Genomic DNA, 27,278 nt, shown 5'->3' with positions numbered 1-27,278 from the left:
GCAAGCTGGTCTTGGTTAAACCCTCCTATCCACTGTCTGTTATAAGACACGAGGTAGTGTACTATAGTGTAGATTACAGGGAGGCCGCTAAGAGTGAACTACGCCTTAGAAAAAGTAATGAACTTATCGTTACCTGCACCTTGTACTTATCCCGGCATATTGCAACTATCTGCTGTTACCCTGTGTTTTATGCAGCATGAAATTTCTGACTTTTGTTACAGAACAGAGAGTGCTGGAGTTGGACCTTATTTCCCTTAACCTAATAGGCCTCTTAAAACGAACTCCCAGACGTAGCCTGGATCAAACATCGATATAGAATTTATAAAAAAAAATATAAAAAAAGGAACAGAGAAACAGGGCACGGCCCCCCTCGGATCAATGACAAGCCAGTAACTTACAACCTGATCTTCTCTCGGAAATATTCCATGGCCCCCGTGTCTCACTCCTCCATAAATTCACCGGCGCTGGCAGTTATCCATTGCTAAACATGACTTGACTATGCTCTGGTAGCCAATTGCCCAGAACGGAAAACCTCACCTTTATTTCATGAAAACCTATTCCGCACATCTTGCAGTTTCCTATCTAGCAATGCGTGAAGGGCCTTATCATACTCACTCATCTCTTTGCGTACAGCTATCTGCTTTTGAGCAGTAGCAACGTTCTTAAACTGGGTTTGTTTCTCGGTTATTGCCTTTTGTGAATACCCCGGGCGAATTTGGCTTGTAGGTGGCTCTGGCTGAGGTAAATTTGCCGTAGGCGGCTGTTGTGAAGACTTGGGAGAGGCAGAGATAGTTTTGTATCTACTATTCTGAACTCCGGTTTTGTTAGCCCCAATTTTTGCCCTCTTGGAGGCCACATTTGCGGCAGAAGACGTAATTGCAGCTGCTGAAACACTTTGAATCTCTTGCTGTCGACCTATCACTTCGGCGAGTCTTTTGACCTCTGGAGGCGATTGTGCAACATCTTCGCTGCTCCCAGGACCTCCCGGCCTGTCACCGCTCGGGGGCGGAACACTGTTATCGGTCGTCTGAGGTTTCCTTTCGTTAGCACGGTTTGCGAACTCTTGGGCTTTGGCAGCCCTCTCAGTCGCATTGGCACTCTTCATTGCCGCGTAGGCCTGAACACCGGCAGCTCCTAGCATAGTTGGTCCAAAAACCCAAGCGGCTATCGCAGTTAGGTTTTCTGCTTGTGAACTGTCGTTTGCTACTTTTGCTGTCGCAGCAGCAGCAGATCGACCGAGCATAGATGGGAACGAAGATCTGAGGAAAGCCATTATTGAGGAGCTCTGTGGCTGGGTCATCATCTCTTGATGAGGCACCATGCCATCAGTCCGATCACCACTAGGCACATGATCTGGAGAGTCTTGACCGGTTTGTCCAGGATGAATCCAACTGTTTGCTTCTTCTTTATCATCGGCTAAATCCTCATCATGTTTCTGCATATGCTCTTCATCTTCGTTGGTATGGATGCTGTCTTCATCGGGGAGCTCGTAACAAAACTGAAACTCGGTATTGACAGTCTCCATATGCATAGCCTTTTCCATTGGGTTGTGTCTAAAGTATTGGCAATGGTCTGGATCCCAAATCCATTTACTGTTCCAGTGATCATTGAGACCAATAATTCTGGACCTTTTTCGTGCAAAGCGATCGCCAACGTGTTTCCAGTCACTCCATGCGACCGTTGAATCTATATCTTTGAGTTCTGCGCTTTCGGGTTTGGTTTCATCGGAGTGAGCGGACATATTGCCAACAAGATTGATTATTTATAGGGATTTGCGTTGTGACAATAATAGACAGTGTCCTTTCAGGCTCAGAACAAGAGATGAAGAAGGTAAGTGAGAGTATTGGGCACTAACAAGCCGCAGCCTGACTTTTCAATAACCATAATCAGGCTCGGCATAATATCGGCTCCGGTCCAAGAGCACAAAACTTCTGGATGTATTTCCAAAGTGAGTTCATGTAATGCGGGGCTGATCACGTACGTCTTACCCTCTCGTCTACGTCTGCATCATGAATAGCCAGTTCATGTAGCTTTCCCATCTACACTATCCCTCTTGGACCTGAGGAGATAACTTTATCATAAGAAAAGAACTTATAGAGTTCAGTAAATGAAGCTATTTTTAGTCATTACCCTATATGTGTCGAAGTGGGACTATTGCCGAGCTATACTCTGTAGATCCTGGGCACAGCCACTCTTCAGCCTCATCCAGCAACTGCGCCACGTGCTTTACGTTGTTTACCGCGCTGCCGCGTATATAACGTCAGCGCCCGTCAGCTGAACGCCAACCTTAATTCCTCAATAACAACCTCATATCATCGACATAAACCCAATCGCACACCTGTAGGGGCTTATCCTATCCACCATCAGAATGTCTTCCTCTCAATCTGCGCCACAAGGACTGTCCGACATGAGAACCCCTCAGTCTCTCGAGACCAATCAACCCAAGTCTCAGCAATCAATGGGTATGACAACAACGCGCTCCGACTACCGTCACGCCAAGTTTTAGTACTTGATACTGACATCTTGCAGATCCCCAGAAGCCCCCCGAGACAGCAGATCCTCAAATGGAACTCCGTGGAGGCGGTGCTTGTGATGGCAGACTCTGTGGCATCATTCCATGCCCGATCCCCATCAACTGCTGGATCATTCCTTGCCCTTGTTAGAAGGATAACCTAGATGGAGTCTTTCGGTCATTCTTTGCGTTTTCGTTCTGCAAGATACTCATCGTTACATATTGCTGGGATAATTAGTTAAACAATGCTGGTTTTTTTACTCAATACCTTGACGACGCTCATGACGTCATCCCCTCAAAGTGCCTGGAATCTTCCGTGAGCCACGCGTTGCTGTTATATGAAGTTTAGACCTTCGCAAAATCCACACGGTTCACGTCTAGTATTGGGATCTCTTCCTGCAACTTAATAAATCATATTATTTCTTTACTACAGCTCATCAAACTATCGCGTTCAATCTTGACCAACAATGACATCGCTGCTGCGAGGTTTGGGCAGGACCGTGAGCTTCTCCATCTTACCAGCCTTCACGATACCCTCGACCGTGGTATTATGCGGAGCCCAAACTTTGAATCGCGCGTCCCAAGTCTTGGGCCAAGCAGCAAGCAATCTAATGTCGTTTCCAACAAAAGTCTGAATGAGCTGCTCCTGCAGTCCAATGGCCGCAGAACCGTAGTGATTCAAATCAGGTGTCCAATCGAAATTGGGGCCCTTAAAAGTCGGAAACTTGCACACTTTACTTGGTGCGTACCGCTCCTCTGTCATGGCGGTCGCGTTGGCTGTGAATCCCATTCGTGCAAGCCAAATAACATCTTGCTTCCAGCCAGTGTTACCGTGGAATGAGAATGTCTCGGTGTCGTAGAGATAAGTGTTGATAGCGTGCGTGAGGTTGGGAAGACCAAGACCGTATTCGGGCCAAGGGAAGACAGTGTAAAGTTGAGGAACTTCGCTGTTTTGAACGCGTGTGTATGCTTCGGCGGGAGCAATGCAAGTGTGACCTTGCTGCTGGCGCAAAGTGTTCGCAGGGATCTTGGCCAGGTACTTGGTGTAATAGGTCTTGTTCTGAAGTGCATACTCGTCGACGATGAGAAGATCTTTGACAACTTGACGCAGACCAGCCAGGGTGGAGACGGGATTATATGACTCTTTGTATGTCTCGGCACCAGAGCCTGGATATATGACCAGAGATTCGTTGCCAGCCATACCGGTTAAGGGCCAAGGGTTGCGCTTCTGCATTTCCCGAGTGTAGAATTTGTCGAACCAAGCCAGTTGATACTCGATGAATTCGAGGTATGGCTTTACGTCGAAGCCAGAGTAAATGTTGGCCTGCAGGATCATATCGGCGAACTCACTAAAGTCAATTGTTAGAAACACTTCACCGGAAGGAAGATAATTGGGCAACACTTACTTGGCCGTATCCTGCACATGGTTCAGCCAGACATTCCACAACTCACCATCAGGAAAGAAATCAGGCCGCGGAGTATTAGCATCATCATCGTACCACTGCGCATTATACTCAAACACATTTGACAAACCAGTGTTATCGATCTGCTCCAAGAAGTACGCAGCATCGATATCCTGGTAGACCTGACCGCGAAGAACGGCATTGGGAGTGATGCGCTTGTAAAAGTCAAACTGCTGCGTCATGATATCAAAGTCACCAGATCGCAGAAGAGGCCAGTATAGTAGACGTTGGTTCTGGGCAGTGAAGGTACCGCCTCCCCAACGGCGATAGTCGGGTGTGTAGGGACGCCAAATATTGACATAGATGGGATCAAAAGTCCAAAGACCGCCATTGAACTTCGTGGGCCAGTCACCCTTGGCATTGCATCCCATGAGATATCGCCAGATCTGGTAGTTTTTGCCGACCTGGAAGCCTGAATCCTTCTCGCCCTTTTCCTCATTGATGATGATATATGATCGTGCCCAGTAATTGTGCCACCAGGTCAGAGTCGCGTCCTGGGTGTTCTTGACCGCGGACTTAATCACCTTCTGGAGTCCTTTGTACCACTCATCGTGACTCTTGGTCTGAGCCTGATACATTGACAATGTAACCTTGAAAGACTTGCTAGGAGATTTGGTCTCAAGATTCCAAGCTTTGTAAGTAGTGTTGATGTAGTGACCATTTGTGATGACACCGGGTTTCAACTGCTCGGAATGGACAAAGATGCCAAACTCATTGTTGCGCATGGGGTTGTACATCTTATCAGAGTGCTTCTCAAGTCCTTGCTGCTTCATCTGAAAGTTCCATAGATCCAGCTTCTCGTTACGATGGCTCATAAGGACACCATTCTCATGGAAGCCAATCTTGTCGGCGTAGGTGGTGCCGTTTGCGATCTTGGAGGTGTAGATGCCCCATGAACCTTGGTTGCGCTCCTCATTGATGATTTCGCGGTCTTCGTAGCGCCAGTTTTCGTAGGCGACCTTGACAGCGATCCTCTCAGGGCTATCGACCTCGATGTGCACAACGGGATTGAAGACGTCAACCCAAATCTTGGCAGTCGCATTGTCCTCACCAGTGTACTTGACATAACCATCGTTGAGTAGTAGCCTTTGCTCGAACGACTTGCTGTCAAACGGATTGGGGTCAAAGGAGAGTCTGACGCGACCCAGCTTCAGCAGAGAATTGTTCTCGTCAAAGGTTCCGCTCTTGGCGATGTACATGAGAATAGTGCCTGTTACAAGATGTATCAGTAATTAATAAATCTTTGGCCACAACCAGAATTACAAATTGCGTGCTCAGGCATGTTGTCGACGGGCTGACGGCTGACTGACCATTCTCGTACCAAGTGTTAAGGCCAATATCACCGCCACCAAGAGGCATGGAGTCGGCTGAACCATTGACACCAGGTTTATCCCAGATAACATCGTATGATGCAGGGAGCATCGCCAGAACACTCGTCCAGAAAAGGAACAACACTGGCAGGAACCGATTTAGGTAACCCATTGTGAGTAGTATATCACCTCTAAGATGGGATAGTACTCCGTACTCTCGTGCCCAGAGAAAGCGCGTGGCTACAGATGTTTCTTAAGTACCTAGCTACCCCTCTCTGATATACACAACGGTAGATTTCCATACATCCTTGAACCTGGAATACCCCCCTGGGTTACGCCAGGATGGTAGTGTAAAGTGGGAATGACAGCGGCATCATGACATTGAGCACTGCCTAACGAGACCGGATGTCATGTGGCGAAACCCGGTGATCTGAACGAATGCGGGGAAAGAAGAACGACAATTACCCCCGCAATTCCATGGCTATCAATTACTTAGATAGTAAGATAGTCTTTGTAGTCACGTCGTATCTCGGCTAAAAGGCCATGAGTTTCCGATCAAGGTGACATAGCTTGATTCGTGAGATATTAGCGCCCGGTAAACCTCGGCGAACTATACCGGTCAAACAACAAAGAATTTGTCGACGTCAGATAAGGGCGACCGGCATACCGAAATTGACTTGAGATAAAGACACCATATTAATTTCTTTAGTGAGATTTATAGGAGCCGATAGGATAAAAAGATGAGCTAAATTAGTTCCTCCCACTTAAGCCCCTTATGATCAGATATCCCAATCCTCTTTGATCATAGTTGCACCATGCTCACCCAACATGTACACCGGGCCAGCGATATTAACGTCTGGAACTGTCGGCATGATGCTACTATCAATAACCCTCAGGCCCTGCACTCCATAGACTCGAAGTCGGGAATCAACAACGCCGCCGTCCTCGAGTGGAAGCATGCGATTAGTTCCAGAAGCGTGCCAATTAGGAACCGTTGTAGCTTTGATGTACTCAAAAATAGCTTCATCGTCGTCCGAAGCAACGTTGGAAACACCTGGAGCAACCTCTCCATGGTTAGGCCCGACAGTTAAATTTGCAAAAGCAGAATGGGCAAGGATCTTCCGTGCGTCGCGGAACGCGTTGATGGCGATAGCGCGATCAGCGGGGTGAGTGTAGTACTGAAAACAGTTAGTGTTGGACAATTAATGAGAGCTGCAATCATGACAACATACGTTGGGGTTGATGATGGGGGCATCGGACATGCCGCTGGACTGGATGGTTATATTGCCTTTAGATAGTGCAACCATACTCGAGACAGAGATAGATATGTACGAGCTATCAGATGATGGTTCGTAGGTGGGACCTGGACTATTAGGATAGAAGAAGGATTCAAAGAGGAACTCTACTGTAGACCGGTTGGTAAGGCCAGCATCGACGACGGCTTCAGCACCAATGTTTCGAAGTTGTGTGTTTGACAGCTCTTGGAAGCCATTGGTAATACCTCCAGGTGCTGTGTAGACTCCCTTGCCAGTGGTGTAGTATTCCTCTTGCGAGGCTTCGACGGCGGTTGAGTTAAACATAAGCTGATGAGTTGAAGCTTCGGGAACTACTGTGGCTGAGATGCTGTACAGGTTATGATCCATCATGCTACATGCTGTAAGAATATGTCGTATAAACAAGGACTTAAGATGACCTACTGCTGTCCCACATTTTCATTAATGACAACTGGCTCTATATTGAAAGCGTCAAGCGTGGCCTCCGGGCCAATACCCTGTCATCTTGTTGGCTCCTATCTTGGCAAATGCAAGGGCAATCAGTCACTGGAGGGTGTTCTTACCGAGACCATCAGCATTTGGGGCGACTGAAAAGTTCCCAGGGTGACGACAATCTCCTTTGAAGCGGTAGCAGTGCGGTGACGACCTTGAGAGTGATCAATGAAGTTGACGCCAGTCGCAACGGGGAATCCAGTAGCATTCTTTGAGAAGATGATCTGCTGGACAGGGGCGTTGTGAAGAATGTCGACATTAGGCCGTTTGCTGGCTGCCTTGTAATAGTCGTAGGCTGAGCTACGTCGGTACTTTGAGGTCAGAGTGGCAGTTCCTTGTTTAACGCCAACGTTCTTCCCGTTGTTGAGGTCCGGGACTATGGGGATATTGACCGCTGCGCAAGCATCGATGAAAGCAATGCTCGAGGGTGGGACGTATCCTTGGTAACCAATTTCTAGTGGACCATTGGAATATGCTGAGGGGTCCCAGGTCTGATACCTTTGGTTGTAACCCGTTCCATTATTGGGAGCATTGAAGTGAGTACTCTGTTCCCTAAATTAGCGGAATGACTTGCAATCGTAGGTGACGATGCTTACCTTGATGAAAGATGGATACACGTCTTCCCAGCTCCAACCTGGATTCCCTAGCTCAACCCAATGATCGTAGACATTAGCCGAGCCCCTTCCGTAGTAGAGTCCGTTGAGGATACTGCTACCACCAAGACCGCGTCCGCCTACAAGGGTTAGTACTATATGATCTGATGGAATATGGCACTTACGATGGTATGCAAGTTTACGACCATCCAGTCCTTCTTGAGGCTCCGTATAGAAGTTCCAGTCGATGGCCGTACCTAAAGTAAAAGGTCAGCGATTCTTGAACAGCTCATCATTATATTTGAGCTTACCAGCGATGTATTCAACAGCACCAGGCGCTTGATGCATGGCCACAACATTTGGATCAGATCCAGCTTCCAGCACGAGTACCTTCTGATCACCAGACTCACTCAGCCTATCTGCGAGGATGAGACCAGTAGTCCCACCTGTGATGCAGCCATTGTTATTAATTGAAGGTACCGGATGAGGTGAAGACCTGCACACTTACCACCCACAATCACGAAGTCATACGTGCTACTGAGAGTAGACTCATGATCGTCTCGTGCAGTGATTGATGAGACTTGTGATAAAAGAAGCACTGAAGTAATGGCAAACCGCATAATGAAGACTGAGAGGAGGAGCTGGGAGTGTCGAAGATGAAGGAACAGTGTACAGCAAACAACTTTTGATCACGTTGTTAATAGCTCGCTTTATAGATTATGTCTCCAGCGATTGAATCAGTCGTCAAGAAACACTTTGACTTTCAACCTCTCGTGTCCAAGCACGAAATCTGGCGCCTAGTTTCTCCTCTAGCTACTGTATGGCTAGGAATTAGGTAAGAGCAAAGCCGCGTATCCATCTTCCTGACTTGACGGGTAGGCAATGAGCCCATCTTCGTAAGACGGTGGAATAGTTTCCATGACCAAGATCTTGACAATCTGTGTAACCATAACCAAGTGGATTCGTATAACCTACTGAGTCAACATACTCTAAGCCCTAGTACCGACATAGACATAACCTCCGCCTGTGGAACACTTCTAAGCTTGTTCTTCGCGAGATATGAGACTCCAGACCGTGTATAAGACACTGTGTGATATCCTCGAATCGGGTTCCCAATACTAGTAAGCATCGGGGACGATCATTCAGTCAGAGCTTACTATAGCATTTTCCATAGTCAACTGCCGTGTTTTAGGAATGCGGAGCGAGACTGAAAGGAACAGTTAGAAATAACGGTTCAGGCAGGGTATGACGGAGCCGAGCCGTCGCAGAAGGAATGCATATGCAGTGACCAAATTCTCCACCGAATTTGGGATCCCGCGGAACGAGTCTGTCGCGGAGATCGTTGAGCTAACTTTATGTTGCAGTGAAATCCTTCAGGATCACGGGCCAGGGGTTCATTGGAGCGCGTTTGCAACATCGTGAGTCTGAGTGGATGCTCTGTAAGCGACCCTGTATGCAACGCAAGAATCTATGGATACAACAGGAAAAGTGTTACATTCGCCACTGAAGCCAGGCTGCATTGTCATCAACCCGCGCTGCATTATGTCCCTCTAAATCCGAACCTGGCAGTCAATCACATAAGCGCAGGGTGAGATCCTCTGACAGGCACTTTTCTTACTGCGTGCAGCTTTTAGGATTTGAAATAGGGTGCGGCATTTAGAAGATGTGACGTGCATTAGTCCTACCGCGTCATTAGGAATGGATATACGCGATAACGGATACTACTATAGGCTGACATGACCTGTAAGGCTGATGTGAGTCGATGCAGGGGTTATGTACTCAGACCCTAAGGGTGTGCTGTCAACGGCAAATATTGCATAAGCATCCACGTCGTCACCGCTTACGTGAAAAGAGAAAAGAAGAAATACGATAACAATGCGAAATGTTGTGTCAAGATTTCAAGTAATGCTTTGCAATAGCAGGTAAGAATATGATATATCATAATCCATTTATTGTCAACCTTCGTTCTCACCCCTTCGCTCATTGCTCGTTTCCAGTAACATCGTCTTCGATCACGGTCACACAGGAACAAAATCTACCACGATGGGATCCCGTCCTGAGAAGGTTAGCAACTGTTTTCCATTTTACACTAACACCATTAACTAATGAACTCAATGAAGATAACAACGCTCCTTCTGGATTGCGACAATACCCTTGTGCAGTCAGAATCTCTTGCGTTCGAAGCAAGCGCTGATCTCACCAATGAGATATTCGCTGCCCGTAAAGTTAACCTGAGCTTTACGGGCCGCTATTTGCAACGAGAGTTTGTTGGACAAAACTTCCAAAACATGGTGAGTGACCAATTCCAATAGTAGCTACGCACAATTGACTGAATCGCTGTTGATAGATTCGCGCTATTGAGGCCAAGTTCAATGTCTCGTGCAACATCTCGGATGAGGAGCTGGAGCATTATGCCAGCATGGAAGACGATCGCGTCATCTCCAAGCTTATGCAAAAGTTGGAACCATGTGAAGGCGCCAATGCTGAACTGGAGCGTCTCAAAGGACACTATCGACTCGCTGTAGTATCTTCATCAGCGCTGCGTCGCGTGCGCTCTTCTCTTGATAAAGCTGGCCAAGCCGACTTCTTCGATCCAAACGACGTTTTCAGCGCTGCAGACTCGCTTCCTGTTCCTACTTCAAAGCCTGATCCAGCTGTGTATCTACACGCCTTGAGGACTATGGATAAGAGCGCTAGTGAGTGCGTTGCAGTCGAGGACAGTCGCTCTGGTGCAAGCTCTGCTAAGTGCGCTGGTATCATCACGGTCGGCTACACTGGCGCATGCGACACGCCCAAGGAGGCTGAGGCACTGCGTGTAGTTCTTGAGAACGTGGGTTGTAAGTTTGTCATGAGTAGTTGGGATGAGTTCCCAGATATTTTGTGCAAGATTGAGACTCATCTCACGGAATGATGCAATTTCAAGAGACCATACCGTATTCAGGGCTAGGCTATATAGAATTAAAGTATACTTGAACCTATCAGTTTCAGTATCGTTAGTCTTCTGAAGCAACCTCCAGTTCATCCATGTCTTACAAAATTTAGAGTCTTTAGGTAGACAACCACTGAAATCCTATAGCTTTTGCTAAGTGTTGCATGAGAAAACCACAACTAGGGTACTTCATGCGAGAAATATCAAAACCGTAGCAGACACTGTTTTAGAAAGTTTAAATGCGCGATAAAAGAACAAGCTTTAATTAGATGATGTATAGTAACTCTAAGTATATGCCTCGCACTGTTTTCTCTTCTAGCCTTGCACTACCGCTCAAACATTCTATGTTTTTCTATCATACGTAGAGTTCTAACTGCCATCCGTCTGGTCCTTCTCCACTGGCCTGCGGGGAAGAAGCAGCCACAAACAGCCAAGAACGACGCAAATAGCGAGGACAATGGGTTGAAGTGTCTGCACTCCCTTAGCCTGTGCAATGGCGCCAACGGCAAAAGGCAATATTGCACCGCCAGAACCACCGAAGGAAGCAGCGAAACCGATAGTCCCGACATGGAGAGAGCGGGGCATGACCTTGGTAATGAGAACAACTGCAACAGGATACATTGGCCCTAGACATTATAATGTTAGCTATGAGCAATCCTGCATAGAATCTGTGATGAAAACATACCCATGGCAACGCCAATTAGTGCTGCTGCTACTGCACTAACGACCAGGTTCGGCACCAGCCAAAAGACAAGCTCCAAAGCAATAGTTACTCCGATGTATAAAAACATGGCCCAGAACTCTCCCAGCCGGACTGTTACCAAGGATAAAAAGAGGCGCCCGACTGTCATTCCGCCCCAAAACCCCGTGGCCACGGCACTGCCGACGATAGCTGAGGCGTTACGTCTTTTCTGCATGAAGACAACCACCCAACCACCAAGAGCCACTAGGAAAAAGATTGTCAGTAAATGTAACAACGAGAGAGAAGTAATTCAGTACTCACCTTCAGCTCCACAGTATCCAAACACAAAAAAGGCAAAAATCCACGACAGCTTGTTCTTTAGGACCTGTCGCATTCGACCTGATTTAGCCCCAGATGCTGAGGGCGCTTCAGACAAGTAGACGGCTCCAGTCTGTGTCCAAAACGTGATTGTCAAGGCGATGAGCTCTACGACCGACGCAGCCGTCATGACATAGAAAAATGCATACCAGCCTGGCATACCTTCTCCAGAGAGACCAGTCGCGACAAGAGGAGCAATGGTAGCACCAAGGGCGTAACACGCCTGTAGAATGCCAGACATCTCGTGCGAGTTCATCATCTGTCCTATGAAAGAACACCACGCGGCATCAGCAAGTCCATTTCCTATGCCGACAAGGACATACATGGAAATCTAAAGAACAGCCATTAGCCATTTTGGACTCTAACTTTGAGAGTGTAGTGTCACCTACCATGACGGGGTACGGGGGATGGAAGGAAAAAATGAGATATGGTACAATATGACAAAGGGGAGCAAGCAACGCTACGCCTCTTTGACCAAAATGCACATGCATTAGGCTGTTGATAGCAGAAGCGATAGCATAGCCAACAAAGGGTGTTAGGAACACTAAAGACACGAGGGTATGGTTTTTGTGGTAATAATCCTCAAGCTGTGATAAATAGTAAGCCACGCCTAGTTCACCACAGAGGCATCAAGATAATACTCACCAAGGGAACCAAAGCCTAAGATATCATAATTAGCAATCGCGCTCGTAGAAGGAAGAGCCAATCTTACACCATAAGACCCATCATTCATTCCTACAACAAGAAATGACCAGAATGTCGCCGCAGTACGATATTTGTTGATAGGAGGATAGTTCCATTTTGGCGGAGCAATAGTCTCCTGGGATGAACCATTGGTTTCGACTCCCTGTTGCGCAAAGTCGACTGGTCGTCTGCCTTCTTCCTCACCGCGGTGCGAAAGGCGAGGAAGAGACTCTAGGTCAATTGCATCAGTAGCTGAGCCAGCTGCTGTCAAATTGATACTCGTCATGATGGAGATTACCGTTCTTGATTCTGAGTAAGATGTTGAAAGAATGGCTCTTGATTTTGTTATTATAATTCATTGCGATTGCTGATGACAAAACTAATTTCTTTGAGTAATAGAAATTACACTGTTGATCACGCAAGTCTGAATTTCACTGTATCTTGTGTAACATGGCAAAAGAACCTTGTTTGTTTAGTTTTCTCCCTTGCTCTCTCAATGTCTCTTTGTTGAGGATCTCGGCAAACACAAAGAGCGGAGATGATGTTGTGGCAAGAAAGCAACTATTGTCGTAATAGAGTGGGTTGCATGTAAGCGGAATCCTCCAGGCTTCCAAGTTGGGTATTCTCGCCAGGCGACGATAATTGGTAGGAAGGCATGCATACTTCGGCATCCGCGATACAGTAAGCATTACGCAGGTTCAAAAGATTAGTGGATCTATTGGATATGCTTATTATCCCTGCTTATTACCGTGAATGCTCCCAAACTGTGTGGGTACCTGTGGGCCATCACATCCCGCGACTCCAGTAATGAAGGATCTTGTGTGGGGGTTCACTCCATGGGGAGATTTACACGACCGACAGGGGTCTCAGAGATAATTGGGCTTCACGCTCGCGAATGGTTCCTTCTAGGATCTGACATGTTCTGCATGCAGCTGTGAGCTATATCTCTGCGTAAGCATAGCGTTACATTAGTGCCAGAAGCAGAAGCGATTACCGATTTCTCACTGTGAGTCGTAGTCAGGCCTTGAAACATGAAGCTCTACTCCACAGCCGTGTCATTATCACCAAATCCAGGTTTCTTTCGTGTAGAGTACCCTTACGGATGTGGAGAGCAAGAACACCTATCATAGCTCCCGTATCTGTCTGTGGGAGCATGAGGCTGTAATCTGTAGACTCGGGATATGTCAGAGGTCTTGGTGGTGTATGCGACATTGTAAGCGATGGTGAATGTCCTAACGTAGAGGGAAGTGACAGGATGGCTTCGTGTTTGCTGTAAGCGCGTGAAAGGAGTTTGATTGTTGATACCGGGCATTAACCTGCACCGTACAAAGGCCGCCTCTAATTGAAGAATAAGTATAAAGCCTCTCTTGATACTCACCTATAACGCTTCCTCAGAATATAGCTTTCCTCTTATTTCAGAACTAGAATTCAAACTTACATCTTTCATCACCCTAACCTTCTCTTATACCACAATGGGATCTCTTGGCCCCCTTATCGACGAGCCTATCATCTCGGAGAACTCTCTATTCTACCAGAGCGTCTACCCTTCTGCAGCACCAACAGTTGAATCTGCTGATGGGCTTTACTTCACATTGAAGAATGGCCAAAAGATCATTGACTCTACAGGCGGAGCTGCTGTTTCTGCCATCGGCCACAACAATGCGAGAGTCAAAAACGCCATTATTAAGCAGCTGAATAAGTTCACCTATGCTCATCCTGGTTACTTCCAGAACAGCCCTTCTCATGAACTCGCCGACATCCTCGTCCAATCTACTGGCGGCGAATTGTCGAGAGCATGCTTCCTCGGCTCTGGTGAGTATTCTTTCTGAGTAGAGTAAGACATTGTCTAACATGAAAAAAGGTTCTGAGGCGGTCGAAGCCGCCATGAAGCTTGCCCGGCAGTACTTTCTTGAGAAGGACCCAGGTGCACCTCGTTCTCACTTCATAGCCAGACAGAGCTCCTGGCATGGATGTACCATGGGAGCCTTGGCTGTCGGAGATCTTAAAGCCCGAAAGGAACCTTTCCTTGACGTTCTCGCCACTAATGTCAGCCACGTCTCTCCTTGCCACCCATACAGGGATCTTGAAGATGGCGAGACTGAGGAGCAATATGTTATCAGACTGGCTCAAGAGCTGGATGATGAGTTCCAGCGGATTGGTCCCCAGAACGTCTGCGCTTTCATCTTGGAACCCATGGTTGGGACTGTAAGTCACTTTCTATGAGCTCCTACAAATGACAGAGCTACTACTAACCCACGTTAGGCTCTGGGTTGTGTTACTGCACTCCCTGGATATCTGGCTGCCATGAAGGCTGTTTGCCATCGTCATGGCGCACTCATTATCTTCGATGAGGTCATGTGCGGTCTCGGACGAACTGGACACATGCATGCCTGGCAATACGATGGCGTAGTCCCTGATATCCAAGCTGTTGGCAAGGGGTTAGCTGCCGGCTACGGTACTATTTCAGCACTCCTCATCCACGACCGCGTTATCGATGGTCTGAAGCAAGGGAGTGCATCCTTCCAGCACGGTCAGACCTACCAGTGTCATCCTCTCAACGTAGTCGCCGCTCTGGAGGTGCAGCGCATCATCCGAGATGATGACCTCGTCCGCAATGCTCGCCTCATGGGTATTCTCCTTGGACATCTACTCCACCGAGCTTTTGACAGCCACCCTAACGTTGGTCAAGTTCGCGGTCGTGGTATGTTCTGGTGCATTGAGTTCGTCGCTGACAAGGCCACCAAGCGGCCATTGGATCCGAAGCTGAACCTCGCTCGTCGAATGCGACTTCGCGGTCTCGAGAAGGGCTATGACGTATGCCTCTTCTCATCTACTGGATGTGCTGATGGCTGGAATGGTGATCACTTCTTGTTGGCACCTCCTTTCACCGTCACGCCCCGTGATGTCGAGGAGATTGTGTACCGTGCATCTCGTGTTGTTGACAGTGTGTTTGAAGAGGTCAGAGCGAAGGGTGAGATCTTAGCCTAGATGAGGTTGCGAATTATTCTTGGCCAGAGTCCTAGAAGCTTTGATCTATCTGGATCCTGATTGGGGAGTTTCATAGTATCACAACAGTAGAGAGGGAAAATAAAATAGAATGAGCACACCCCTTATTATTTACAAGTCATACTCCTAGTAAGAATCAGACTAAAGACCTCGAAATGGCTGTAGAATTTCTTGACTTCGCTTGTGTATTTCCATCAGGTGCTGTGGAGTGTCGTAACACGGGAGGGTACGTGGAGTAATAGCCGAGGACCACTCTCCACCTTGATGATATGAGCTTACCCTGGTTACCTCAACGTAATACATGACATCTGGGCGTTCCCCTCATCTGTTTGCTTAAGTAACCAAGGCTGACATAGAGAATAAAAGGGCGTTTGCTGACCATTTCATACCTTTCGCATTCCTCACATTCTGGAATTATCACCTTCCATTTTAACCCATACCAAGCGACGAAAAAAGCCTTTGTACTACAGTCTTCTCACGCCAAAATGTCTACCAATCAAAAACAGCTCACCCCACCTTTCATTGTTGAGGCTGGACCAGGGACAGACATCTGGCGAAAGCCTGGGCATAACGCGTGGAACAGTAAGTCAAGCTAGACTATGCCACTCTCACTCAAGCTTACTCATTATGGCAGTTCCCGACGTCCATACCATCTCGGGCCCACTCAAGGCTTTTGTTTCTGCTCGTGTCACCTTCTCTGCTAAGTGGGAGAATCTCTACGACCAGTCTGGCATCGTCATCGTGCCACGTAAAGCATCTGACCCAGCGGCTCCTCACAGCAAGTGGATCAAGTCGGGTATTGAGCTCTACGCTGGAAAGCCTCACTTGAGCACTGTCGCCTGTGATAGGTTCGCCGATATGAGTCTGTACCCTGTGACGGCCACAGAAGGTCAGAGTATTACCCTGCAAGTAGCAAAGGAAGGTGGTAATGTTTGGATCCACCAGCTCATTCTGGATGATGATGGAAGTGTTAAGGAACGATTGCCATTGAGGGAAATTTGCTGGATTCTTTGCGAGGAGCAGGATGATTGGGTCTTGGATGTAAGCGCCTTGGCAGCCAGACCGGATAAAACTGCGAAGGGTCCTCTGAAAGTCGAATTCAGTGACTTTCAGGTGCAGTGGAAAGAGTAAATGGATATTCTAACATTGCCTTTTATAATAGTAGATTATCTTGAGGAAATACGCATGAGATATTTATCTACGCTAAGCTATGCAGCTCACAATGCGGCCAAGATTGATAATAATCGACCTTGTGGAATGATGCTAATATCATTCTTGTGATTCTATCTAGATTACTTATAGTAGAGCTTCTTTCCCTCATGTTATTTGTGGACGTTGTCGCTCCAGTATTTTGAAGGATTTCGAAGTCCTGCACTCTGCTGCCATTCTCGACCGCCTTCCTAAACCATGAGTTGGCTGACTACCCCGCGCCTCAAACGCTGCTGACCTTGACGAGATCTTTGATGGCTATCGATAGGGCTCATATATCACAAAGGTCGCCTTAGCAAGATTTGGTATCTGTTGCACACGACATCCTCCTGCACGCTTCCAACATACCTCACGATAGCCTATAGATCAGTCACTCCAAATTCGTACAATATCATCCGGGTTAACAACACCGATGGACAACAGGCCAGGCCCGCCAACAGACCCTACATGTCCAGTGTGTTATTCACTGGTCCTGGAATATGATACAGCAGTTAGAGGTTTGACTATATCTATGAGCGATCTCAAGGAATCAGCAAAAGCTACTCCATGCTCCGCTTGTGCTCTCTTATGGGAAGCGATTGGCACTGCTGTGAAAGAAGAAACAACTATGCCAGAGGTGCTTTATGAATCAATACTCGTCGAAAGCAAACCATCAAAGCACCCAGGGCCCATGGTTGTCCACCTTTACCCAGATCCCGTTGCACATGCTGTCAGCGAAAAGACGTTTCAACTATACACAACTGATAGTAAGTTAAGCAGACCTTTGCCCGGATGATATGATATCTGACTGAGTACAGATGACGTCTCTCTACCTTGGGAATTGATCGGTCGGGCATATCATATACCAGAATACGGGTTAGCTCCAAGTTGTGTGTCTTTAGCGCGCGAGTGGCTCGACGCATGTGGCCACGCCCAAGGAAAACATGCGAACTGTACCAAGACCACCATCTCAACGCTACCAACAAGGGTCATATTAGTTGGGAACGACAAAGTATCACCCAGGCTTGTGGTCACTGAGCCCAACCAGCAAGCGCACTATGCAGCTCTGAGCCACTGTTGGGGAGGGAAAACGCCAACAATGACCACTTTAGCCAATCTAGAAGCATACACTATTTCGCTTCCTGGAAACCTCCCACGAACCTTTGAAGATGCTCTGAAAGTGGCTCGAGCGCTGGAGATTCCTTACATATGGATTGACTCCTTGTGTATTATCCAGGATTCTCCAGAGGACTGGGAGCAAGAAGCCTCGCGAATGGCTCAAGTATATGCCAACGCCCATGTGACCATATTTGCCGACGCTGCACCGGACAGCACATCCGGCTTTTTGTCGCCACCATCACGAAACGCTCCCAAGAGGTTCCTTGTGCCATACAGAAATGACCAATCCAGCTCGGGTGTTGTGCATATCCGCGAGCGTGGATTCTTAGCCCAGCAACTTCCGTATCATACATGGAGTAGTAGAAGAAGTGGTTTAGGTCAAAGCAAGTTATCAACGCGGGGTTGGGTGTTTCAGGAACGGTTACTGTCACCGCGAACCCTCCACTTTTCGCGGAACGAGATGGCTTGGGAGTGCAGATCCGTATGTGAGTGTGAATGCTCAGCGACGTCTCTGAGGACTCTCCGCACCACAAGTGTGATGAAGCACTTTCTCCATCCTCAGGATCCTGATGTTTCTTTGGCTGAGGCCAACTGGAGGTCTGAAATCGTCCCCGCATATACGGAGCTAGACCTCACCTTCGCGACTGATAGACTCCCCGCTATTCAGGGCCTAGCTAACGCTACCCAAAGACTCAGAGGTAATGATGAATACATTTCTGGCCTTTGGCGAAAAACAATAAAGGCCGACCTTTTGTGGCATCGAAATGCAGGTGATGGTAATGCTCAAAGAATCAAGGATGGGGGTGCTCCAACATGGTCGTGGGGATCTGTCACTGGGCCAATCTACTACTCAGACAGGATCTTACCCAGTGATTCAGATTTGCAGATTCTGGATATCATAACCAGCGAAGAGAAAAGCCCGGTCCTCGTCATCCGTGGCCATCTCGTTAATGTGAAACTTGAGGATCCTTACAGTGACACTGTATCTTTGGGACCCGATGACGATCTAAGAGTGGAATGGGACTCCGAGGGGCTTCAAACTAAATCTAAAAAAATATCACCATATTTCTTGGTATTCGAGGCAGATGATGGGGGACCGTTTGGCCTATTACTCAACGCCGATCGAAACAATCCAACAGGTCAGCAATTTCGGAGAGTCGGATATGTCCACGGGCATAGCATCTCGAAGTGGCGTCGCTCATGGGGTAGTGGTGGTTGGGCATCTAGTCCGGATAGCAGTGCGTCTGATACTTCAGGTGGAATATGGGAGGATGCTGGTAAGGAGGGGGCGAGAGAGTGGGTTGATGAGATATTCAAAGGCGAACCTGTAACTTTTAAATTGTTCTAGAGACTATTGGTCATTTCAAGATGTGTATTTCTCCTTGATCATTGGAAGTCCGATTTACAATATTTACGGCTACAAAAGCATTGGGCTTGAACGTGAACTGGAAGTCCTGGAGATAAACAAAACGGCGGTGAGTACTGCTCGAAGAATACTATACATAAGGGACAAGGAAATCCGGTTTGGCGCATGAGCACAACGAGACCTGCTTGTTGAGGAGTTTTGGAATTGGAGGAGAAACTTAGATCAGCTGAAACCCGGTCTTCTCAACATTTTGTTGAGGAAGATGCATATGGATAGACCCTGTTCAAGTTGGTGACATTCCCATCTGCCGACATACTCGTATACAACCCCTGAAACGCGGCTTGCATCCGGTATGCAATATCAGCTTCTAGAGATGTCTCATGAGAATCACCAAACTGTGATTCGATACAACACGTGGCTCACCGACTGGAACTTTCCGTCTGCAGCCATCCGATTGGCTAGAGCCTGTTAGCTTACAAGACCCTTTCCCCTTGGGCTGAAATGCATTGCTATGGTTACTTCCACGAGGCATTGAATCTTGAGCGATTGACTTTCATTGGTGAAACTGAAACATGTTCATGCGTTATGCGGTTCCGCGCCCGTTTACCCCGGACTTTTGCGGCCGCTACCCCGCACGTTCACAGCGGCCTGATGAGTTGCCTGATCCGCGAGGTCAGACCACTGCTGATCAGATGGAAGCTATATAACAGGTGATGCCAGAGACATCTCATGTTTCTTCTGGAACCATCAATTGACCTCTAGAAACACCATCTCTATACTAAAAAAAATTAAAATGAAGGCTCTCGTCTACGCCGGCAATGGCTCTGTCACCCTGCAGGATCGTCCTGTCCCCAAGATCGCTTCACCAACAGATGCAATCATCAAAGTCACCAAGACCACCATCTGCGGAACCGATCTGCACATCCGAAAAGGCGATGTCGCTACCTGTGAGCCAGGAAGAGTTCTAGGTCATGAAGGCGTTGGCATTGTCCATTCCGCAGGCCCGTCTGTTGCACGCTTCAAAGAGGGCGATAGAGTTCTCATCTCTTGCATTTCAAGCTGCGCGACCTGTGAATACTGTCGAAGAGGAATGTATAGCCATTGCACCTCTGGTGGATGGATCCTTGGCAATACAATCGATGGAACTCAAGCTGAATATGTCCGCATTCCCCATGCCGACTCGAGTCTCCACCCTATTCCTGATGGGGCAGATGAGGCTGCGTTGGTAATGGTCAGCGACATCTTCCCAACCGGTCTTGAAGTTGGCGTTCTCAGTGGCAAAGTCCAACCTGGAGGGACTGTAGTTGTTGTTGGCGCTGGACCGGTTGGCTTGGCTGCTATTATCACTGCCCAGCTATACTCACCGTCTAGGATCATCGCCGTTGATATGGACAATGCAAGACTTGATGTTGCCAAGAAGCTCGGTGCAACTGAAGCAGTCGTCAGCGGCCCAGACGCTGTCGCCCAAGTAATGAAACTGACAGATGGGAAAGGCTGTGATACCGTCATTGAGGCTGTTGGTATTCCTGCTACTTTTGAGCTTTGTCAAAAGCTCATCGCAGTTGGCGGCGTGTTGGCAAACGTTGGTGTGCACGGCACCAAAGTGGACCTCCATCTTCAGGACCTATGGATCAAGAACATCTGTAAGTGGCTTGGCTTTATGATCTACCGTTTGACATGGCACTAATGCAGGTCTATCAGCGATCACTACGCAGCTGGTGGATACTGTTACTACCCCCATGCTGCTCAAGCTAGTGCAATCTGGCAAGCTGCAACCCTCACAGCTGATCACCCATAGTAAGTTCCTATAGCCGGAGTCTCGTGCATCTTACTGACGGCTCCCGTTTAGGTTTCAAGCTGAGCGATGTAGAAAATGCTTACAAGACATTTGGCGAAGCATCGAAGCATAACGCTCTGAAAGTACTTATCGAGGTGGATTAAATAGAAATTCTAGAGAATACAAATGACCATTATTCTAAATTCTGCTTCCATCGAGTGTAGAGTGATTGTCAGACACTAAGCCCACTTTCCAACCAGAGCCATGATTCCAGCGCCCAGGAAGAGGCAAACGATCATGAATCCCAGCCTGACCTTGTCATTCGTCCTCTCACGATTGAAGAGAAAGTCTCTAGCAATCATCTCCACAAATCCAGTATAAATGAGAATTCCAGCAGAAATAGAGTCGAAAATACCGTTGACCATGTTTGCAGTGTAGGAAGAGTTGTCGTACGTCTTTCGGATACCGAGACCAATTGCAATGGCGATAGGAGTTGTTAAACCGTAAGCAAGACAGAGAAGCCATGGCATGCTGCGAAGTCGGTTGGGAAAGGGAATGGCACTAAGTCTAGCTCCAATACCGAGGCCTTCGAAGGACTGATGGAATACAAGAACGGGGAACAAAGTGTCGAAGTCGGATGTATCTGCGACACCCAAGTTCAGACCGATGAATACACTGTGAAACAGGACACCAAATTCGAGGATGAGGAAGGCTGCGATTTGGGTCTTGAATGCAAGTTCCGTCTCTTCAGAATCTCCATCGAGGTGCTGAAGTTCCTTAAAGTCTGCATAACCACCACGGTGCTTCTCTGAAGTAGCCGCCTCTGTATCGTCTTGGCCATTGATCACAAGCCTTCTCGAGTTCGAGCCGTCATCAGAGTGTTGCTGATGTCCATCTCCACCGGCAGTAGTAATAGTATCCTCGACTCCAGAATCATTATGCTGAAGCCCATAGCGAGACTGAACATAGTAATCGGCAAGAAAGTCGAACAGGAAAGTGAACATCGCTGCCGAGAGAGCAATAGCAGGTGGCCAAGAGTATGTAGACCAACCACCAGTCATACCAACACAAGATGCTGGTCCGATCTCTGAATAAGCAGGATCGAGCAGGTGGACAAAAGCAGTTGCGATGATGACACCGGAACCAAAGTATCGCGCAAAGAGGTAGACATAGAGTGGGATCTTGAGACGTGGAATTCGAGTGGCCACGACAGGGAAGAAAGTGACTGCGGTTGAGACAACGAGAATGACGAATAGTGAGCCAATTCTGATCCCGAGAGGGCCATCGTATTGGTTTCCAGCAGTCGTCAGGAAGCAGGTGATGAGACCTTGATCAGTGATGGACTGGAACTCAGTGAGGTTGACCCTCTCTGGGTCGAAGTTCGTAGGCCCTGACATTGCTCACCAACAGAGTATGAGAAATAAAAATAAGCGATGCAAGGAAGCTTAATTAATCAATGAATAACCGGAATGCGAATAGTGCATTGGAGCCGAGGGAATCGAAGTATATATAGCTCATCCTGTCGCACAATTAGACTTTTCAAATACGCAACCTCTCAAACAAAAGGTCTATCGTAGACAGCCGATATTGCCGGTGACTTGCCGTTTTGCCGTGTTTCTCGGAGGAATAGAGCAATTCGTAGAAAGGGCTGTCGTGATTTAAGTACTCGTGAACCTTGATGGTTATGAGCTAAGAATGGCTTAGTTATCTTAGACTCCGTATTGGGTTGTCAAATCGGATCTCGGCACGGATTGTCTGACCAAGTGCATGCTAACGGGAATAACGGTTGAAAATTTTAATGAGTGATTATTTGAGGACCTTTTTGGGTCCTGAGTGAGATGACGGTATTTGATTTGATCAAGAAACCATATTGGCTAAAAGTATTTGGACCGGAAAGTCAGGACATGAGGCTGAGGGGGCCGAAAGTGGCCAAAGCCAAGGTTGAAATGAGCAAATGACCTTGATAATAAGTGATGTATCAATATCAGGACATAGCTGCATACCACATATCAATAGCTCAACTGATTGTCTGCCAAAACTCATGAGACACAAAAGGCATTTCGGTACGTTCCAAAGCCCATGGCCCAACGAGTCGAAGCCTGCAATCGAAATGCGCGCCAGAAAGCCCAAATAACCAGAGGAAGGTAGGCATTTCGAATTGAATCCCTGTGCATCATGTCTAATACGCCAGCAATGCCACGTGCAGACTTTCATATCAAGGGCTAGCTGACATGCATAACGTTCGTGATCAACGTCAGATGTTACCTTAGCATTGGGCCTGCAATGTAGCCTGTACTGAGCCTCATCCTCGGACCGAAGCTGATTGAGTTTATGTAGCGCCAGGATGTTTAATCCCATAATCGGGCTTGCATCTCTACCAAAGGAGGTCTAGCGCCCGGCGAATGTCTGACGAAGCCAATGAATCCATATTCGGTTCACCTTGTTTCCAGATACCTTTCACATGTGAAGATGGATGCTTTTCGTCACGCATGTGTAGAAATGGAAATATCTGCTCATAGCCAATGCACATCATTACAACAAAAAATAGGATGGTCTGCGGTTTCAGTCTTTTATACTCTGGTCAGCCATTATTAGCGAATTCGACGGCAGCGTCTTGCATAAAGGTTCTTAGTCGTGACATCTTTTACGGAAGAGTAAGATCTTATTTTGCGGTGGAAATTTTCTATTACAAAATGCTGATAGTCCAAAGCTCTTTTTGTACCTTAATTGCGAAGGTTTTGGCTACTGATATTTCATCCACTGCTTGCAAGCTATGATCAAGGTCGACTTTCCCTTGATGGGCTCTCCTTTCCGATAAACCCCCAAATATGGGCCTCATCGAGTAGATGGATCGAATAAACTGACTTGCTATCCATCTCTTCTGCTCTTCCCTCAGAAAACTCGGCCGGAGCCAATTACTACTCAAGGATATATAGACGACATAGGATAAGACGCTTATCGCATGGACCTGGCCGTGTAGTGTGACATGTCGCGAGTGATCAAGCTTGGACACGTACTGATCGCTTGCTTTGAATCGCAGATATCCTTCATCATCGACAGGTAGATCATGATAACTTGGGTAAATGACATCTGAACTTCCCGTTGAGAGTATATCAGTGGAGTAGTTGCAGTTGCCTAGGTAGAATGGGATACTAAGACATATAGCATCAACAAGCTCTTGGACTCTGAGTTGATTGGAAGTCCAGAACATGGCATACTCCGAAATTCTGTTGTCATCATAGATATGGTGAGCCACAGATGGTACTGAGGACTTAGCAAGTTGATCCTTAATGTCTTCTAGAATGAGACAATAGATACGCCATGCATTCCAGATATTCGCAACTTGTATGCTTGGGTATATGTCGCAGGCGCCACGATATGGAGGAACTGATGGATTGAGATCGATGCCACTTTTCATCCGCCGTGGATACCAACTCGCTGGTATCTGTTTTAACCAGGTCCGTAGCTGAGTATCCAAATCACAAATTTGTTGCCGTAGTTTGATGTCGGGAGAAGAAAGGTTGTTCAGGGGTGACATATCGCGGATGGTGTGTTGCAGATCTGCAATAGATACTCCAATCATATCAAGAGACGAGCTCGGGTTCATCGGCAAGATCGGAGCAACCTCAGTCTTGATCCAATCAAGGTCCTTCGTTGGTAGTCGTCTTCTGTTCCTCACGGAAACTGATACCCTAGAGTGGAGAAGGTTGCCAACAAGGTGAGCATAATACTTTGAGGTCTTAAAACAATCCTCTCGCTGCAACAACAAAGTCAAGGCGCCCTCGCGATGCGCGCCATGAGCTCTGGCTTGGCCAGATACGGCTGATAAGGTGTCGTGCATCTGGAGGACAAGAGCCGCCAGTACAGTTGCATCACGTCCCCGTTCGTTGGGTTCTTCGGTCGCTTGATGAAGCCGCTTCAAGGCTTTCACCAGAAGCTGGTAAGGAAGGGGACTCGAAGGGGGCAGCTTGCCGATCATGGACCAGATTTTGATTGACGTAGCTGTCACTGCCGTGCTCAAAGCTGAATCATGTCGCTCGGACGCTAGAGCAGGACGGACAAACTCCAGGAAACCTCTTGTCGATTCCAGACTTCGACCGACATCGGTAAAATATGTCAGAAAAAATGGTACAGCAAGATCTTGCGGGTGATGCGATGGTACTCGGATGATAGTCCTCTCAAGCGACGATTGTTTCGTATGTTTGCTGACGCGCATTACAACCGCTGAATCCGCTCGATATCGCACAGTCTCATCCTTAAATCTCAGCCCGCGCGTCTCATAGCCCGTGCACTCGATGCCAAGACGAAGACACGCCTTGCACCAAGGTTTCCTCTCATCGCACTTGACGCGGCGCTGTCTGCATGTGACGCAGCCCTGCGAGGCCCCTCGATTGACCATGACGCGGTGGAGTATTGAGCCAACTGAACGGAGTAGAGTTTTGCGATATTTGCATTAGATGATCGTGATCACAGGGAGGACATGGTTCTTATGCTTAATTTTGTCGTATTTAGTGGAATGCTGACATGAGCGGTACGCGAGAGCCTCATACGTCGTCCTGGCGGCTGTGTCTGGCGATCGTTACTTGATAGGGCTAGACTTTGCGAGAGACGCATAAAGTGGAGGCTGCTGACGGAATCAAAATTATTTCCGTCACCTTTCATCGCTTCATGATTCTCTTTCGAGACTTTACTCATCATGATTTCAAAAATGATTTCCCAGACAGGCCGAAGGATGCGTCAATTGCCAAGATGAGCCCCAGCGACAAGCTGATTCAAAGACGGATATAAAGCCCAAAGACCATCAGCAAAAATGTGAAACTCATCACAACAATCATCAATCATCAACTTCTTGATAACACAACTCCAATCATTCTAATTATGAAAGCATCTTCTATCTCTGCTCTCTACGGCTTCTTCGCAGTTCTTAACGCAGGAACTGCAAGTGCCAAAGACAAAGAGAACCCCATTCTGTTCCTCAGCGAAGACGACAGCTTCAACTTCGATATCCTCACCGGTCTTGGTCAAATGGCCAACGACGGCGCAGACGTCAATCCCGTTCTGAGTGTTGCCAAAAGGATTATCCCGGGCGATTTTGAGAGCTACATCAATGAATGGTTCGACCTTGCAAACAACACCAAGACCCAAGCTCTTGACCCCAAGGTTGCCTACGACCCTATCAATGTCAGGGCGACTTGGTTCTCTGTGTCGAACTATTTCCGCCGTGCTGATGCTTATAATCGCGCCGACTGGGATGATCCTCGCATCAACGGGTATTGGGATGAGCAGCGTGCTGCCTTCGATAAAGCCATTGCGGCTTTGCCCGTTCCGGCGGAACGAGTTGATATTCCTGCTGGTGATTTCAACGTCTCTGGAATTTGGTATTCTCAACCATACCAAAACAACCAGACCAAGCGACTCCCCACACTCTTGCTCACTCAGGGCTTTGATGCTGCCCAGGAGGACTTGTACGCAACTTTCGTTGCTCCGGCACTAGCTCGCGGATACAACATTTTCTCTTTCGAAGGTCCAGGCCAGCCAACTGTTCGTCGAGAGCAAGGAGTTGGTTTCATTCCAGACTGGGAACGAGTTGTGACTCCCGTCGTCGACTACATTCTCTCTCAGAAATCTGCTTTCGTTGATCCCAAGAAATTGGTGCTGTATGGTCACTCTTTCGGGGGCTATCTCGCCGCCCGTGCTGCTGCGTTTGAGCCTCGCCTTAATGCCCTTATGCTAAACGGCGGCATCTGGGATGCTTACACTGGATACGCCGCTCATCTTACCCCTAAGCTTCGCAAGCTTCTTGAGTCCGGTGATAAAGAAGCATTCGACGATGCCATGAGCAAGATTCAAGACGATCCAGAGATCCCCACCACCACCAAATGGGGCATCCTACAGGCTCTCTGGTGTTTCAAAACTAAGTCCCCCTACGAATTCTTCCAGTTGGCCAAGAGCTACAACCTTCGCGGCGGCATCACAGACCGTATTCAAATGCCAGTTTGGATCGCCGACGGAGAATTCGAAACACTTCAATCTGGGCAGTCTAAGCCTGTTGCCGAAGCTTTGGGAGATCGCGCTGAACTTCACATGTTTAATGGTACTGCTGGATATCATTGTCAGACTGGCGCTCCTCAGGAATTTGGTCGAGTGATTTTTGCGTGGTTGGACAAGGTCTTGAACAAGGATTAGGTGCAATCGTGGACGTAATGGTGGTGGAAGGCAACGTGATTCTATGCACTATCGATGCTCAGTCTCCTTACCGCATTTAAGCCACTTGCATTATCTCAGGCTTTTAAGTCAGTTTTTTTCCTTTACCTTTTCTCTAACTTTAGCCACTCTCTGAATTTATTTCCATATTTTGCTTCTCATAATGATTGGTATCTTGCCGTTACCAAGGATAAGCTTTCAGCCTGAAAGTAGGCCTGCTGACACATGATATCTCAGTCAATAACATCGGCTGTCATATAATTCCGTATCTGATTGTTCACAAACTTCCGTGTAAGAGTGG

The 27,278-nt window shown here is 47.7% G+C and overlaps 13 protein-coding genes across 13 annotated transcripts; 7 read left to right on the top strand and 6 right to left on the bottom strand.

The window, feature by feature from the left end:
- Positions 1–544: 544 nt before the first annotated feature.
- On the bottom strand, positions 545–1,741 carry FPRO_06671 (uncharacterized protein; the record flags this gene model as incomplete). The annotated part of the gene is made up of 1 exon (XM_031228390.1): positions 545–1,741. The coding sequence occupies one exon, from the start codon at positions 1,739–1,741 to the stop codon at positions 545–547; it is 1,197 nt and encodes a 398-aa protein (XP_031078731.1).
- Positions 1,742–2,368: 627 nt separating this feature from the next.
- Positions 2,369–2,663, top strand: FPRO_06672 (uncharacterized protein; the record flags this gene model as incomplete). The annotated part of the gene is made up of 2 exons (XM_031228389.1): positions 2,369–2,462; positions 2,530–2,663. The coding sequence occupies 2 exons, from the start codon at positions 2,369–2,371 to the stop codon at positions 2,661–2,663; spliced, it is 228 nt and encodes a 75-aa protein (XP_031078730.1).
- A 300-nt stretch (positions 2,664–2,963) lies between these two features.
- Positions 2,964–5,457, bottom strand: FPRO_06673 (uncharacterized protein; the record flags this gene model as incomplete). The annotated part of the gene is made up of 3 exons (XM_031228388.1): positions 2,964–3,861; positions 3,919–5,185; positions 5,286–5,457. 3 exons carry the CDS (start codon positions 5,455–5,457, stop codon positions 2,964–2,966), a joined length of 2,337 nt encoding a protein of 778 aa, XP_031078729.1.
- Positions 5,458–6,064: 607 nt separating this feature from the next.
- Positions 6,065–8,264, bottom strand: FPRO_06674 (uncharacterized protein; the record flags this gene model as incomplete). Its single annotated transcript, XM_031228387.1, has 8 exons — positions 6,065–6,463; positions 6,518–6,932; positions 6,983–7,056; positions 7,123–7,596; positions 7,648–7,784; positions 7,830–7,901; positions 7,956–8,090; positions 8,153–8,264. The coding sequence occupies 8 exons, from the start codon at positions 8,262–8,264 to the stop codon at positions 6,065–6,067; spliced, it is 1,818 nt and encodes a 605-aa protein (XP_031078728.1).
- A 1,423-nt stretch (positions 8,265–9,687) lies between these two features.
- Positions 9,688–10,555, top strand: FPRO_06675 (uncharacterized protein; the record flags this gene model as incomplete). Its single annotated transcript, XM_031228386.1, has 3 exons — positions 9,688–9,708; positions 9,765–9,935; positions 9,992–10,555. 3 exons carry the CDS (start codon positions 9,688–9,690, stop codon positions 10,553–10,555), a joined length of 756 nt encoding a protein of 251 aa, XP_031078727.1.
- A 387-nt stretch (positions 10,556–10,942) lies between these two features.
- FPRO_06676 (related to tetracycline resistance proteins) lies at positions 10,943–12,603 on the bottom strand (the record flags this gene model as incomplete). The annotated part of the gene is made up of 6 exons (XM_031228385.1): positions 10,943–11,199; positions 11,259–11,519; positions 11,577–11,964; positions 12,023–12,220; positions 12,279–12,293; positions 12,346–12,603. 6 exons carry the CDS (start codon positions 12,601–12,603, stop codon positions 10,943–10,945), a joined length of 1,377 nt encoding a protein of 458 aa, XP_031078726.1.
- A 1,186-nt stretch (positions 12,604–13,789) lies between these two features.
- On the top strand, positions 13,790–15,305 carry FPRO_06677 (putative alanine-glyoxylate aminotransferase AGT2; the record flags this gene model as incomplete). The annotated part of the gene is made up of 3 exons (XM_031228383.1): positions 13,790–14,129; positions 14,179–14,522; positions 14,580–15,305. The coding sequence occupies 3 exons, from the start codon at positions 13,790–13,792 to the stop codon at positions 15,303–15,305; spliced, it is 1,410 nt and encodes a 469-aa protein (XP_031078725.1).
- Positions 15,306–15,808: 503 nt separating this feature from the next.
- Positions 15,809–16,454, top strand: FPRO_06678 (uncharacterized protein; the record flags this gene model as incomplete). The annotated part of the gene is made up of 2 exons (XM_031228382.1): positions 15,809–15,905; positions 15,958–16,454. 2 exons carry the CDS (start codon positions 15,809–15,811, stop codon positions 16,452–16,454), a joined length of 594 nt encoding a protein of 197 aa, XP_031078724.1.
- A 685-nt stretch (positions 16,455–17,139) lies between these two features.
- On the top strand, positions 17,140–18,978 carry FPRO_06679 (uncharacterized protein; the record flags this gene model as incomplete). Its single annotated transcript, XM_031228381.1, has 2 exons — positions 17,140–17,278; positions 17,330–18,978. 2 exons carry the CDS (start codon positions 17,140–17,142, stop codon positions 18,976–18,978), a joined length of 1,788 nt encoding a protein of 595 aa, XP_031078723.1.
- Positions 18,979–19,789: 811 nt separating this feature from the next.
- Positions 19,790–20,937, top strand: FPRO_06680 (putative zinc-binding oxidoreductase; the record flags this gene model as incomplete). Its single annotated transcript, XM_031228380.1, has 3 exons — positions 19,790–20,639; positions 20,698–20,793; positions 20,846–20,937. 3 exons carry the CDS (start codon positions 19,790–19,792, stop codon positions 20,935–20,937), a joined length of 1,038 nt encoding a protein of 345 aa, XP_031078722.1.
- A 75-nt stretch (positions 20,938–21,012) lies between these two features.
- FPRO_06681 (uncharacterized protein) lies at positions 21,013–22,170 on the bottom strand (the record flags this gene model as incomplete). The annotated part of the gene is made up of 1 exon (XM_031228379.1): positions 21,013–22,170. The coding sequence occupies one exon, from the start codon at positions 22,168–22,170 to the stop codon at positions 21,013–21,015; it is 1,158 nt and encodes a 385-aa protein (XP_031078721.1).
- Positions 22,171–23,459: 1,289 nt separating this feature from the next.
- On the bottom strand, positions 23,460–25,172 carry FPRO_06682 (uncharacterized protein; the record flags this gene model as incomplete). Its single annotated transcript, XM_031228378.1, has 1 exon — positions 23,460–25,172. The coding sequence occupies one exon, from the start codon at positions 25,170–25,172 to the stop codon at positions 23,460–23,462; it is 1,713 nt and encodes a 570-aa protein (XP_031078720.1).
- A 479-nt stretch (positions 25,173–25,651) lies between these two features.
- On the top strand, positions 25,652–26,959 carry FPRO_06683 (uncharacterized protein; the record flags this gene model as incomplete). Its single annotated transcript, XM_031228377.1, has 1 exon — positions 25,652–26,959. One exon carries the CDS (start codon positions 25,652–25,654, stop codon positions 26,957–26,959), a length of 1,308 nt encoding a protein of 435 aa, XP_031078719.1.
- Between the last annotated feature and the right edge of the window lie 319 nt (positions 26,960–27,278).

The sequence above is a fragment of the Fusarium proliferatum genome, assembly GCF_900067095.1.
Source record: "Fusarium proliferatum ET1 genome assembly, contig: FPRO_scaffold003, whole genome shotgun sequence".
In the NCBI taxonomy this organism is placed as follows: domain Eukaryota; kingdom Fungi; phylum Ascomycota; class Sordariomycetes; order Hypocreales; family Nectriaceae; genus Fusarium; species Fusarium proliferatum.
This window is presented reverse-complemented; position numbering and strand designations above follow the sequence as displayed.